This window comes from Aphis gossypii, chromosome 3 (genome assembly GCF_020184175.1).
Source record: "Aphis gossypii isolate Hap1 chromosome 3, ASM2018417v2, whole genome shotgun sequence".
In the NCBI taxonomy this organism is placed as follows: Eukaryota; Metazoa; Arthropoda; class Insecta; order Hemiptera; family Aphididae; genus Aphis; species Aphis gossypii.
This window is the reverse complement of record NC_065532.1, coordinates 28772650-28788996: the sequence shown is the minus strand read 5'-3', so window position 1 is coordinate 28788996 and position 16347 is coordinate 28772650. Positions and strand designations below refer to the sequence as shown.

Below are 16347 nucleotides of genomic sequence, written 5' to 3'. Positions count from 1 at the left end.
ATTTTTAATCGCATTATTGGATTAAATGCTTTAAATGAATTAAAAGGGTATTTAATAGGCAAAGTCAGTACTCAGTACCGACTTCAAAAATGAAAAAAATCATTATTAAAATAAAAACTAAGTATAATTTTGATCGAATGTTATTTTATGTTAATGTAACCTGTAGGTGTAGGATAATTCACCATCATATTCATCCCACCCCTTTTTTAATCTTTCAATAATGTATTTATTCAAACTATAACTTTTGACATTTTAGTATATACTTAAAGATTATGTTTTCAAAAAATAATTAAATTTTTTATATCATTTTAGAAGCGTTTGTGAAACAAACTTCTTTTTTAAAATGATAACCGCTTACTATATATAAATATTAATGAAAATTATTTTTTTGATTCATATTATAAAATTATACACTAAAAATATCCATAAAAAAGATTTACAATCAAACAATATTAATGTTAGAAAAAGATTGATCTTAAATTCTCATTTAAAAATAGAAGTTCGTATCGCTGCATGTTGCTATAGCTAAATGATAAAAACAATTTAGTCTTTAAATTATGGTATTCGAGTGTACTTGAAAATCTCAAAAATTAGAATTCATATAAATGCATAATCATAGAAAAATATAATGAATTCGAGTGAATAATCCGGTATATACTATCATTTTATAAACCGGTAGATTTACAGTAATCAATGCTGCAAGGGTAAAAATGCTGTATATAGCCTACTGCATTCCATTTTATATTTAATAAGTAACAACTTACTAACATTTTAGATAGTAAGTAATTACTAATAAGTATACTCGTATAAAACAAAAAAAAAAACATTATTAATATAATAATAATATAAATTCGTCAATTAACGTTACATGAAACCATTATTTTTTTTCATACAGGAAGTTATTACTTATTAATACATTTAAATAATTATTTATATTACTTTTAAAATAAAATGTGCAAAAGTAATTTGAAGGAATATCGTTATAGCTGGTTTGCTTTGAAAGTACCTATGACTATAATTTGTATTATATATTATAATACAAATAAAGCGTGCGCATAATTGTTATACCCAACACTATTGTTGTTCGTTATCCTCATTTACAAAACAGTGGTCTGACCTAAATGTACAGAAAATGTTCTTCTTTTACGCAGAGAACTCGCCTAACAATCCGTAACGAAAAGTATAGTCCCTTTTTCTATATTGACTGTTTATTATGAATATATATATATATATATTATATGTATATATTTTCTCTAACCTTTGAGCAGATTCTTGTTTTGCAGCCAACTCAGCGAAGTGAGGTCATCGTCCTCGTTGTCATCCGTCGAGTTGCCTTTGTCTTTGTCGCCGCCGACATAAACGTTTTCGGACGACAGTTCTTCCTGTAATTACATAAAGACAAAACAGGATGATGAGTTTACTACGTCGATCGACACGAATATTGATAAATGATAATATATGTGGATACTATACATAATAATGACACGTCGTCAGTATAATATGGTGGTACTATACGTGACCCCTAATAGGTAAATCGAATTATTCCAGACTACAGGACAAGGATATAAAACGTCATCGGTGTATACAGTATGCGTATACTTATGTGTGCGTGTATATAAAAAGCTTCCCCCCTGGGAATAAACGAACATTTGTCGCATTGCTGGCCACTTGATAGTTGTCCAAGCACGTATCTTCGTCTTGTCTGTGCTTCTATTTATACTGACCCCTTGAGCGTTTTTAAAAATAAATCACTGCGGTTGTATCTCAGTCCATATAAAGCGACCTATCCATATGAATCTCCAGAAGATAATTTAGATACAATGATTGCGAACATCGGAAACAATACTATTAGTTCTGAGTTCTAACGTTTTCACGATAAAAAGAAAAAAATGTAGTACACAATTAAATTATGTTCTCAGTAATGTATTTTTGTACGTACTATATGCAGTTGTGACTTCTAACAGTTCACGACATTACAAGGTTTACGAGTAGACGCATATTACTATTGAACAATGATCCTACAGAAACTGTATAGCATTAAATTATTATCTAAAATTTACAATTAAATTATGCTTATACCTACCTATCGAGTTATATTATGTATATATTATATAACTACGTCTATAATTCTATAGTAAATAAGTAACAGCCATATTTTAATAAGTGTATAATAATATTTTTTTTATATATTTCATCATATTTGTGTACTTTATTTTCATTGATTACAATCTGCAGAACGACGAAACCATACTTTTAATACTCTAGTAAGTCACAGTCTTTTATCTATTGAATCAATTTTATAACAGTTATAGTATGTTGTCAAAACACAAGAATCTGCACTTAGTTAATGGTTCAAGTGTCAATATTTATTTCACGTATCTCTAAATAAATATTCGAAATCATATCAAAGTTTTTATTTTCTAATAAATACATACATTGTTTATTTTAACGATCACAGGCACCTACATTGTTGCTGACAAAGTTTTTGTTGTACCTACAATAATACACGCTTTTTATAAGGAATGTTAATAGTGTTAATATATATAATAGAATAGTACTTAATAATAAATCAAAACTTTGTTGAAGATAACGAATATTATCTATACTTAAAAATAATCATTTCTAAAATTTATCTCTTTAAAAATAGGTGTAATTTTCATAAAGAAATTATTATCGCTTGGTTAAGTTATTTAGGCGAATTAATGTTTACTCATATGGGTATTTTTTTATAACTCACCCGGGCTGGGAAAGGACTAGCTGGTACTGTAACGAAGACTGTGGTGTTCATCATTGTAGCCGGACAGTTACTTAGAGCGGTTACGCCCGTGTCTTCGTCCGGTCCTACTTGATCTGGTGCCATGTTTTCCAATTCGGCTAAAACCAATAAAAGATGACATATTTTATTTCCAAATAAAAATAAAAGGAGAGCTTTTTATACATAATATTGCTATTATTTAAATAGCAAAATGGTCGATTTTTAAAATACACAAGGTCTAATCAATATTATCGCTGTAATATCTGTAACGCGATCCGAAGCCGTACTGCAACAGACATTAGATGGTCTCCGTATTATCGTGTGGTGAAAATTCACCCAATTATTATAATTTGTATGCATAATAATAAATAATATAGTCGCTGAGATACCGCATCATGTGGTATGTGAATAATATTATTTGTTTGGCGAACTAGTACATGCAACCAGTTTTCAGTGGGGCAATAATGACTCACGAAACAGCAATGGGCTGCAGAGAGAGAGATAATATAGCGAGAGAGAAAATAAATAACACATTATCCTATACACGTGTACAGTAATACACACACACACAAAATATGCTGTAGGAGAAAATAATTCGGTCTCGTCCGGTTTCCATTTAAGGTATAGACGTCCATGCTGCCTATATGAAATGGAAAAGATGTATTGTGTATAAATAAGACCGAACACCTACTCCCCTTTACTCGTATAAGACCCTCGTCTGAGGGTGTCATACGGAACAATCGATTTTTTTTGGTCATATAACAACAAATTGAAAGCTACCTTTATAAATTAGCAATCGATATTTCAACAATTCAGAATAAGATAATAATACAGACAGGATAAAACATTATAATACTATATGTACTTATACGCCTAGGTATTTTACTTATATAGGGGGTTTTCAAATTGTGTGTGGCAAATAATGGTGGACCTCACGTAGGAACTAACATTAGTCCCCACCATTTTTGTCATACGAATTTTCCAAGACCTTGTATATACCGTTTATATACCTCTGTATAAAGCGTGTGAATACCTAAAAAGAATTAATAGAAACAACGTTGATAGTATTTTTAATTGTACAATTAATTATCGATGTGCGGTACAAATAATAATTGCAATACATTAAAATCAAATTACACTTAACACTTTTTTTTTCATTACTGTTCTATTTGCTACCTACCTATATAATTACGATATACAATCGTACAACAGTGCTATGGTTTTATAATAGGTCCCAAACAGTTTTGCTTTTATGTAGCACGCACATCGATTTTGCAAAAAAAAAAAACCAAACAGTATAATCGATTAACATTATATTCTAATCACATACAATATGCATTGTCTCAACACTGTTTTTTTTTTATATAGTGTCCAAATCAAAATGCAGCATAGTCTGTATTGGGCGGCTACAATCAACTATCAAGTCTCACTGTCTACGACGACTCGCCTGGCCCTAATGCGAGTTGGCACACGTCGTTGAGTTTTATAAGTTTATAACGATAGCTATACACATAATCATTTTATACAGTATATACGAAATAATAACCAAACGTCGTCGTCTATTTCGAAATCGGACGGCGGCAATGACCACTACATAGGCATGTCCTCTCCGTACACACAATACAAACGTGTAAACAGCGCAAGTTTATCTATTTATTAATTTTTTTTTTTCATTTGGACGAACGCCACGAGCGACGTGATTTTTGTTTTATTTCGACTCGCACGCTGCGCATTTAGTGTCTACCGCGTGCAGTAAAACACATGATGTTATTTTGTATTAGATAAAAATATAATATTATATATTATATATACCACAAACGTGGTGACGGACGGGACTGACGGAAGCACGCCGCAGCGATGTGCGATGTGGCGTTGCTCCTGTACCAGTGTCGGGTTTCAAACAACGACGGTTCGACGCCACGCGGCCCGCATACATCCTTTAAATACGGCCGTATAATGATATATGTATATTATTTTACTGCACGGTTTGGTGTTGATGAGAGGGCTAGGGGGAAATTTTAAACACCGGCAATAACCTTATGCGTAGTGCGTACCACTATAAATTAATAAATAATTCGCTCTCGAGACTTACAGCGGCAATAGAAAACTGAAATGTGCGGGTTCTGATGCACGGCGAGAAGCATATCGCGCACCCCCTCGGAGTATTATGACGACAAAAAAAAAAAAAAGAAAAAAAGTATAATATATTTTATTACGCCTTTTTTTACTCCCGACACACGACTACGAGCGCACGCGCAGTTTAACAATACATAACAATATTTTATAATAAAAAAAAATCTTTGGACGGAAACTGCTTCGGTGTGCGGGTTTCCCTATTCGGGTGGGGAATATTCTCCGCCGACGTGGACCGACCGTCCGGTTCACCGACAACGTTATCTCGCCGACGGCGGCGGCGGTGACCCCGAAACGGCGGCATTCGGTTGCCCGAGCCGTTTTAAAACTCGCGGCGTCGACGGCGACGTCGCCGCGACTAGCGCCGCCGTGTCCGCGCAGTGAGCGGCTCACGACGACGACGTTATCGGTCTGCGGGTGGCATGCGACGACGGTCGGCGAGCGCGGTTCAGGAATAGATGTTCTGCCAAAGACGTGAAAAACAATTAGCTCGACCGGAGTATAAAGAAAAAATTAGAGAGAAAAGAGAAAACACCGAAACAGAGTTGCTCCTTAAAAGTTTCGTCGGAGCCGCCAGCCGCATCCTCCCGCGCGCAGCACGCCGAGTGGCGGGTGGTCCGCGGAATTAATTAATATAACGCACGCGTTTTTCAACACCCGAGCTCGTTCAACACGACCCTCTCCTCCGTTTATCCCGCGGGACCGTGACTGAAGCACACACCGAGTGGTTTAAGTGCGTGTACAAACCTCGGCGGCAGCCGTGTTAAACGCGCGCGATGTTTAAGCCGTCCAGATTGCTTTGTTTCTTTCATGTATACAGTGTACAACACGGCACTTAAACTGTAGTTATACACATAATAACTACAACGTCATTAATGATATTATACGTCTATTTAACCGATTTGTTTCGCTGGGTATAACATAAATATTATACATAAGAGATATACATAAGGTGACGACTATTACGCTAAGATACATCGTTGTCAATACAACAGCAGGTATATTGTATTTATTCGTGTAACTACGTATATAAAACACAATTATATTATAAGCTGTACACGTGCATGGATATATATGGGTCACGACGAGAAGGCTATGGACGACCTCGGCGGGGATAGAGCGTAATATTGTAGGTATGTATTGGTACGCAGTAAGCCCGATGATAGCCGACATTTAACCGAGGTTTGATGTGATTTAAAGAATACGTTTTTCAGAAAAATATTTTTATGAGCATAATAAATTTACTTATTAGCTAAAATCTTAACACTGGGTCCTACATCCACATAGAAACCGATAAAATCAAGATTAATCCATCAACTATTTTTAGTATATTTAACCTTAAAGGCTAATAAAGAAAAGTGTATCTGGCGATTTTCAATACACATATATATATATATATATATTTATCAATATATTATAAAATTATAAGGTAATTGAAGAGTTTTTAAAAATACCTGAGTTATAAAACATTTCTATTGATAATTTGATTTTATATTTCAATGCTCTAATTTCTAAATTACATATTTATAAGTATTTTAGATTATATATTCATATATTTGATTTAGCATCGTATTAAAATCATAATTATTAATCTTTAGCTTTAACAACAAATAATATATTATAGAAAAAAAATTAAAAAAATAAGATTAAGAGTATTTTCACTACATGCAGATACATTGGTACATATATATGTCTTGTTTCCACTGAATAAAGTTGACATAAGAATATCGATGTTAATTTGATATTAGATATGAGGATACGATGATTAAACTGTAAGTAACTTTATTTAACAAGTTTTAAAAACTCAATTAATTGAATAGGTATAAATTTAATTTTTAATTTTTAACTTAAACGACAGAATCGTCATTTATAACACTTTTATTGATATGGATAGTAAAGGACGGTGTGTACTAAAATATGAAACGTACCCACTAGTTTCAAACTGATCGATGTGTCGATAAAATACAGCGTCGATATAAGTTGAATTGTGCGAGGTAGAGGTTGCGAGATCGTTACTTAATTCTAATCCAAGTTTGGTAGACATAAATTCGATAAATTCCGTTTCGTGTTATCCTCGTAAATCTAAATTTAAGTCTCGGTGGGTAAATCGTGATTATTATACTTTTCGAGCACCCTAAACATTCCTTTTAATTTAGGACTGTATGCCATTAGATTTGTGTACTCAGTTCTTAACTTAAATATTTTAATTATGATGTAAGTATATTACATCATTTTTTAGATCGTTTTAGAAGCAAAACAAATTATACATACACTCTATTAAATACTATATATAATATTGAAAACTATTTACTATTACTTAATTTATTCACGTAAAATATAATAAACAAATGTGATAACAAAGAGAAAGAAAATAAATGGTGCATGAATCACGGGGTGAAGAATACTTCCATAGTTCCATTAAAGGAACTTCAAGAGAAGTATATATTTAAAATTTAAAATATAGAATTATGTGAACTATAAATCGACTATGTAATATGTATTGAAGTAAAAATTATTCAATATGTATTATTATGTATTACAGTTAATTTAACTAATTTAAGTATTATAATATAGTCAATGAAGCTATCAGAGCTAACTATAACTGTTATGATATTATTGTTTTAAAACACTTAAATATGCAGGTATTGATTCATGTTTGTAACAAGTTAGAAAGGATGTTTACCAATTGCGCTCTAAACATTTTTGAGTTGATAGACCAATTTATTGCGCTCTATATATTTTGCAATACTTAAGAAAAACTCATTATTTAGTTCTAATTATATGATAAATGAATACACTAACCAATTTTCTGCAAGTATTAATACATAGTTTAAAATAAATCAATAAATGATTTTTTTTCTTCACGTTAAATAAGTTAATTTTTATCGTCAATTCTTTAAAATTAAAGTTAAACTAATTACATTATAATTCATATTCAAACTTTTTTACAATAATAATATTATACAATTCAACTTTTTTGCGAGTTATAATACATAATAATATAATATATTATAACCAGTCATAGGTACTTAAACCACTAATCAATTGATCAATAAATAAGTTTTTAATTTTCAAGAATTTTAGGGTGCAGATTTTTTATTTTGTACGCTTTTGTAAATCAATTCTAATTCATTCAATCTAAGAAATAAAAGTACTTAAAAGGAAAATTAAAATTAAAATTTCAAATGTAAATATTTATAATAATTACAGTTAAATTGATTAATAAAAAAACAATACGTTATTTACTGTGATTTAGATAAATTAATCATCATGTAGTATAAAAATATTATAAATAATAAACACGAATTATGTTTTATCAAGTGAAGAATTAATTCGTAAATTTTATAGTGAAATTGTCCTGTACAACCTATCGATTTATTTTTATATTATGATATTAACCGTATGTCTGTATGTATTCATGTTTATTATATACATATCATTATTAAAAAAAAAATAATAAGAAATTGCATTTTAATTTAGTTTCAACTTTCAACTTTATTTATTTTTTTAATAAATTCCATGTTCTTTATAATTTATAACATTATTTTGGATTTAGTGAGTCTATTCATTTATTTAAAAAAATCTTGAATTTTAATTATTTTATTAAACAAATATAAACAAACAACTTTGTACTATTGTATATTTATTTATTACAGTGTTAAGATTTATTTTTTTTTTTAATGTATAACTATAATATGATTATGTGTTCCATTGCAGAATAAGCTGTAACGTAATGTGTCATTACAGATTGTGTAATAAATTTTTAGTTTTAATCAAGGACAACTAAAGCTTATATAGAATCGTGTATTATAAATGGGCATTAGGTAAATATATAGTAAGTATACTTAGATAATTAATGCTACCAACCTGTACAAGTTAAAAAAAATTATGATCTAACCGTGTGTTCTGCGTGAAGAATAATTGTATTGGTAAACAACTATATGGCATTTTATTCATTGACTTAAAAAATAACTGAATTGATTAATAATAAAACGTATAAAAAATAGATTCATAATCAATGATTGTACATCATTCTCTGAAAACTAACATCTCTATCGGGAGTAAAGAGTATACATTAAAAATGATATAAGCACATAAACAGTAGTATAGTGGCAATGTGGCATAGTGCATATATTATACTATATAGTATATACTACACCATTGTTAAAATATAAAACAAATATTGATTTATGATATACTTTTATTTCTGACTTGTGAGTTATGATAAAAGCTAAATATGTATAATGTATATTATATTATACTATATGTTGTAATATTTAAAAATAAAAACAGCACTACCTATATTATATATTTATGTGATTAAATTCGAATGATTCGTGTGGTACAATAGACATTTTTTAAATGTTAAAAAATCGATGTTATTTTTCAAAATTGTAATTATTTGCAATACAACACTATTTATTATGTACTACTCGTATCTATATAAATTAATTCAAATAATATCTGTGACTATGACAGCATAAAAGTAAAACGTGTAGATATCTCAAATTTAAACGTAAGTGATGGGAATTTGGAATTTGTAATTAAATATTATTTGGTTTATAATTCATCAACAGTATCATATCTGTATAACTGTGTCTATATTTAATTTCCCACGTCACTCTTTTAAATTATAATATTATTTTGTATTATAAAATCTTCTCGGACATAATTTTTTTATAATGAACTTACATAATATAAATTATAATATGCTATATTCATTATATTCCATATGCATTGCCCACAGAAATGTTGCAAGTAATATATTATGCATTATATATATATATTTATAGATAACCTAATCTAACCCATTTAAAAATATTAGCCTTTGATAAGTAAATTTTAATCAAATATAGTACCTAATAATAAATTGTCAAAATATTATTAGCGATATTCAATTAAATTTAGGTCTAGACAGAATTAAAATTCCGATAAAGAAGATCAATATGATTTAAAATATGAGTAAAGATTGATGTAAAGATACACTGTTTACACAATGTCAGTATGAGTTAAACCCATGCAACATGCAACACGGCCGTGATGGAGCCAGGTGAACAGATGCAGGTTTCTAAGACTGCAGTCAAATAATAATAATAATAAAAAAATAATCATCACCAATTACCGTATATGTACCGGCATGTACCACGTATGAAATACATTTTGGTCAACAATATCGACATAATATATAGGTATATTATAAATTAAAATATATATTAATAATTATTGTACGTCAATCGGATCGCAGGCATTAATCCATACTATTATCTATTATAGTATAATCTCAAATACGGTACAGAAAATACGGCTTAATGCCAGTATAAAGTTAAGGCTTGATTTTTTATTTTAACTACGTATTTACGATGCAAATTTTTATTATTTATGATGTAAATTAAATCCTAACCAGTCATCGTCACACAATATCATTTTTGTATTATTTATAGGGAAACCTTCGTTGTGCACGCTCGCGGTATCGTTTTCCCGACCGTTTCGATACAACGAATAATAATAGTAAAAAATTATAAACTACTACGACCGACCACGATAACATAATAATTTCAAATTACATTTGGCGTTGCTAACAACAACAATAATAATACCGACGCTAGTATACAGGTCGACCAGTGGGGCGTCAGCGGTTGCCACAATAAACCGATGCGTTTATATAGGTAACAAGATCGCGTTTCTGGGTCACCATGGTACACGCGCGGTTTATTGGAAAACTTTAGGACCGAACGTTTGTATAGCTGCGCTCACGTATAACTATAGGTATGCAATCGTATAGTGTGAAAAAATTGGATATATAAGTATGGCTTTTTTTTTTAATTTTTAGGATACCTATATATAGTGTGAGTATGCGGAGCCGTCGAAGGTAACGAAAAAAATAAATGCAATCACCACGGAAAGGGGTGAAAGATTTTATCTATAAAATTTAAAATTAATTGAAAATACAACCTATTTACGTATGTATTATAATGCGTAATACACTAATACATATATGTTAATAATACATTATGTATAGTATCCATCCAAACAATTATCAGGATGATAATACAAACTAGCCGGTTATTTAAACTCTCATTTTTTTTATTATTATTAAATACTTATTAAATACTTATTTAAATTATTTTTTTTTAATATAAGTAGCATATTGAAACGATTAGAAGCTTGGAACCTTTAAATTCTCTTAGAACTATCCATCAAATCCGGTGATTCAAAGTCTGTCGAGTATATGAGTAATGCGTATAAATTGTAAATACTATAATATATATATTACTAAAAACGCAGGACACTGGACAAGTATACTTCGAGTGAAAAGAACGTTCCAATGCCTCAAATGAGAAACGATTTTGTGGAATTGGGATTTAAGAATACTCTTTTTTTTATAAAATGATACAATTACTAGTTACTACACTTACTAGGTTATAATCTATACACATAATTACATATTATATAATATGTGGTATACCACATAGTGTTCTCTGATAATGTACAAAATAACAATCGCTTTAAATAATCTGAATAACATTAACTTAGGTATGTTTTCTATTTATTCTTTTTTTAAACATACCATAAATATAGGTACAATGTACATAAATACAATTTATTGCGAATAGAAAAATATTAAAATTAAATAATCAAAATCTTTAGACACTCATCATCCGTGCCTAATCCATATCAGCTATGATAATTTTGAAAAAGCGTCTACACGAAAAATACGATATATTATAAAGATTTGAGGGGGACTAATGCAATATTTATGACGGGGAGGATAAATTTTAGCCCTCCCGAGTTTTCTCTATCATTCCGTACTTATCGTATTACAACACAAGACAGCTGCGTATATACAACGCATCGTGATATATAATGTAACAATATTATACGCGTATATTATGTAAGTATATAGTAAGTACGCGGATTTCGTGCGACGATTGACTTCAATTACTTTTGATATAAGCGTATAGGTATATATTATATTATTATTATAATATGTAATAATATGTGATGGGGATTCCCGTGCATTACCGTTGGTCCACAGGCTGCCGGCGATGTTTCGCATCACCGTGTCCACCCTGTTCCGCCGGTCACGGTGCGCCCGCGTGTCGCGTTCCCTTTCCTTCTTGCGGTACTCCGGGTCGTTCCTCTGTTCGCGACGGGCTCGCGTGTTTCGCGCCCGCTCCGCCAGCCGGTATACCGGGTCGGCCCGCCTCAACCTCTGCAACTCCCTACGCCTGTCCCGCCTGCGCTGACGTGACAATGCCTTCTGTTCGTCCGACAACCGAGGCGGCGCCATCCACCGTCGCCGCCACCGCAACCGATCGCCGCCTCCTTCAACACACACACACATGCACACAGCCGAACGTTTAGTTTAAGTTGTACACAATATATCATTATAATACTATACTGTGAAATTGGAACAAAAAAAAAAAAAAATTGATAATATTGCGCGTAGTTTACAGAAATATTTAGAAACACATTTCTAGACACATGACGCGCTTCATTTTAAATATAATAAAGGATGATGGTCAGGCTATCCCTCATTATCACCCGAGGAAAAACGTAAAAAATTCACGAAATATATACATATATATATATATGTATATATAATTTTTTTTTTGTAATTACCATGTACGAAATAATTACGAATCGTGAAAACGTCAAGTTTCAGTATAAAACTCAAGCACACTTCTTTACATTTACAGACATACATGTATTATATAATCGGAACACGTTAGAGTAATAACAACTTATATTACTAATTAGTAGGTACCTATATATTTAGAGTTGAGAATGATTTAAATATAAAATTTGAAAAAAATCATAATATATAATTGTATAATAGTGATTGAATAACTAATATACAGTAAGTGTTGAGATCATATTATATAGACAAACAATAATCATAATATTATTGTTATTAAAAAAAAAAAAAGCTGTATTGGCAGTTGGCACAAAAAATATAACTGGTTTATTAAAGAAATTAAATATTGAAAAGGAACCTTGTATGATGAAAGATCATTATAATTTTATAAATAAAAATAAAAATAAATATTAATAATTATTTTAAAAGGTACAACTAAAAAATGTAATTAAAAAATACATGATTTTAATTTGGTAAAAATGTTAAAATATAATTTTCTTACAAACTGTTTTAATAATAGTATATATATATATATATATATTATTTTAGATGCAAAACAAAAATGTACACATTTAATAATTAAAACTAAACACATTCGGAACGCATATATTATAAACAATATATTTTGAATTACTTTGTAATTATATTACAATAATTAATTTAACTTATTATGTTAAGTTCATGACGTCACAATATAATATTCTTTAGTTTTTATTATTATACTTAATCGTATAGAGGTACCTTAAAACATTTAAAATCACGGGTACTGCACGTGCAATGTATAAATAAATGTATTATTATTATTATTATTATTACACAAAGGCCCTACACTACTTTTTTTTTAGTATGTTAAACTTAATGAAAAACAACCATTTCAGCATGTGCATATTCTGATAATAATATTATGTGTAACACACACACACACACACTATGTAGTGTTTTCATACTATTATTACTTATCATGTATACAATATGTAGTATGGACACATTATTTACAGATAATTACATATTGAGTTTTACAGTGGGCTATAATAATTTTATATTTCTAAACTTTTAGTACACTTGACTACAATAATAGATTATTTAGAAGTAAATTTCAAATTTTGTAATATGTCACATTTTACTTCATTAGAAATTTATAAAATTATTATCTAAAAAATGTCAAAAATTCACAATTTTTTATCTCTTTAATTGTTGTATACAGCCATAACATTAGTAGTATATTTTTATACCTATTTATTCTATTGACAGGATTGAGGATTACGACTTCTATAGAAGCCTATGTACATGGATGATGAACATATGTGATATGTAATACATTTTTCATTTCCAAAGTCAATAATATTATAAACATTTATTTTAAAGTGTTATTTACTTATATACCGTTATAATATGCTCATTAATTCGGGATATTTTTTTTGTACGTAATTTCGTATCTACGCTGGCAGTAACCAATGTCGTGTAACCCTTAGTAATCCAGTCAACCCGTACCTGGGGGATTACGTTTGGTAAAATTATTATGTTAATAAAATATAAGTAATAATTTACTTTGAATACGTAAAATATGGATTTAGAACATAATCAGTGGTACCTATAACCTATGTGTACAACTTATTGTACAAGTTTAATCAAAGACTATATATCTATATATATAAATTAAAAAATAACCGTTTGCTGTACATAGTAGATTTCAAGTAAACCTTATGTCATTGAGTAGATGTAGTAATTTGACTGTAATGGATTTATTAAATTTGAATTCAATAAATCATACTATAAATACCATTAAATAAGCATAAAAAAAATCAGAGCAGAGATAGTTTCTAATTCTAAGAATATTTTATACAATTTATTTAGTATTAGAGCTAGGTTAACATTAGGCCAAAGTTATACTAAATTTTGGAAAAACATGGCATCTAGTATTTCATATTAATAATCATAATATTACATCACATCGTAGATTATTCAAATTATCATAACTATTCAAAAAATCCGTCATATTAATACCATACTATTTCTATGAAATAATTTGGTGAATCTAGACACCGAGAACGATAAGAACAGCACATTATGAAAAGTCAATATCTGACTGACAATATTACTATGGTTCTAACAAAACATTAACCTTTATATATTTAATATTATATAAGTTGTAACTATATATTTTTCGATTATTTTTCTTAGTGCAAAGAAATGGATTGTCATGAATTCATGATGGGTATGTTTCTAATTACTATTGGCAGTGGTTACATAGATAAGAGACAGAAACGTGATAAAAGTGTATGTGACTCGAGCTGAAGGTAATTTCTGTTTTGAGCAAAATGCAATCACCTGCGACACGTACAACACGCGCGTCGACGGTGACAGAAATAACTCAGTTTCCGCCTATGCCACATACGTAATGGTAATACACTGTTTTAAATTACAATATAATAACTGAAATCGTTTTTTTTTGAATGAATGTCGAATTTTTTAAAAATTATAAATTCATATTTTTATGTAGGTATAAAAAATATAAAATAAAAAAGAACACACATAATTGTAAAATCAATATAGCCAATATATGTAATACATAATATATAATAATAATAATAATAATATATAATAATAATAATATATATTCATCGATATGTTGTTCAGAGTTCAGATTTAAGGTAGTGAAATCTGTATAATATTTTTGATTTTTACTAGAAATATTTTTGTATAAACACATTTTTCTTGTTATTTGGAATTCATTGAATTCTTTAGAATTTATAGAACGGAAATAATTATAACACTATCCAGAGCCCAAATAAAATATCGATGATTTTATAAAACTTAATAATATAATACACCTATTGCCTATTATAATTGTCATGGACTATTAATGACTAATCCACTAAAGATTAATACAAACGTACTATATACAGTATTAAAATAATAAAATGTATACACGATGTACCTATTTATGTTTAATTATTAACTATTATATGATACACTTTGAAACATTCGAAATCATGAGGGTTTTCATCGAGATCATCACGGCGATTTTAGGAACAGATAGAATGAAAAAAATACTTGTAGTGTATAATTACTTAAAATAGATATCTACCTACCCTATGCGCTAGACGCAACCCGCGTTTCTAATAAAAGTCAGTAAATTACAAATATACGCAGATATACAGACATAAAAATACTGTGTGAATTGGCAAGCATAATACAGTATTATAATAAAATAAAAAGGAAATTACGTTTAAATCACGAACAACATCGTAAAATGGAATATGACTTTAATATTATAATATTATTATATTACGCGTTATTATTATTATTACAAAATATAGAATATAGACGCTCGCCAACGTCGTTCGTATGTGGAGTTGCTTGGCAACCGCCAACACCGACTTTATAATATGTATATTGCAAACAGTCCATATCCAATGTTTATCTCTCGCCGAGTTTTGCAACACATTGCGTTCGCCCGCGCACGTGCATGGGCGCGGTGCATGTAGTCATGTCGTGAGTAGGTAAATTAATGAACGGCAACGTTGCTGTTTTAATAGTGCTCGGAGAGGAGAGAAAAAATTGAACGATTTAAATTTCGACGGACGATAAGAAAATAACCATCAATTTATTGCAATATTGTTGATTTCGTTTTTTTTCTGCATCATAGATTAAAAGGGGGGAAATAATATTATAATACTAACCAAACGTGTACCTATAATACAGTATTATTATCTTATTTTAACTTAAACTCATATCGCTACGCCAAATATTGTAATTATAGTGTTAATAATTTATTATAATATAACACAACGACATATTCTACTGATAGCCGTGCTGA

General features: G+C 29.6%; 1 protein-coding gene across 2 annotated transcripts in view; it reads right to left on the bottom strand.

Annotated features, from left to right (window-relative positions):
• The window catches only part of LOC114127681 (uncharacterized), a 45612-nt gene that overhangs the window by 15724 nt on the left and 13541 nt on the right, over positions 1-16347 (bottom strand). For both annotated transcript variants that reach the window (XM_050204939.1, XM_050204938.1), the window contains exons 2-4: positions 11912-12214; positions 2738-2874; positions 1259-1382 (exon numbers count right to left, since the gene is read on the bottom strand). In XM_050204939.1, coding sequence (XP_050060896.1) covers positions 1259-1382; positions 2738-2874; positions 11912-12179 — 529 coding nt within the window. In that variant the 5' untranslated portion in view covers positions 12180-12214. The remainder of the gene's footprint in view (positions 1-1258; positions 1383-2737; positions 2875-11911; positions 12215-16347) is intronic.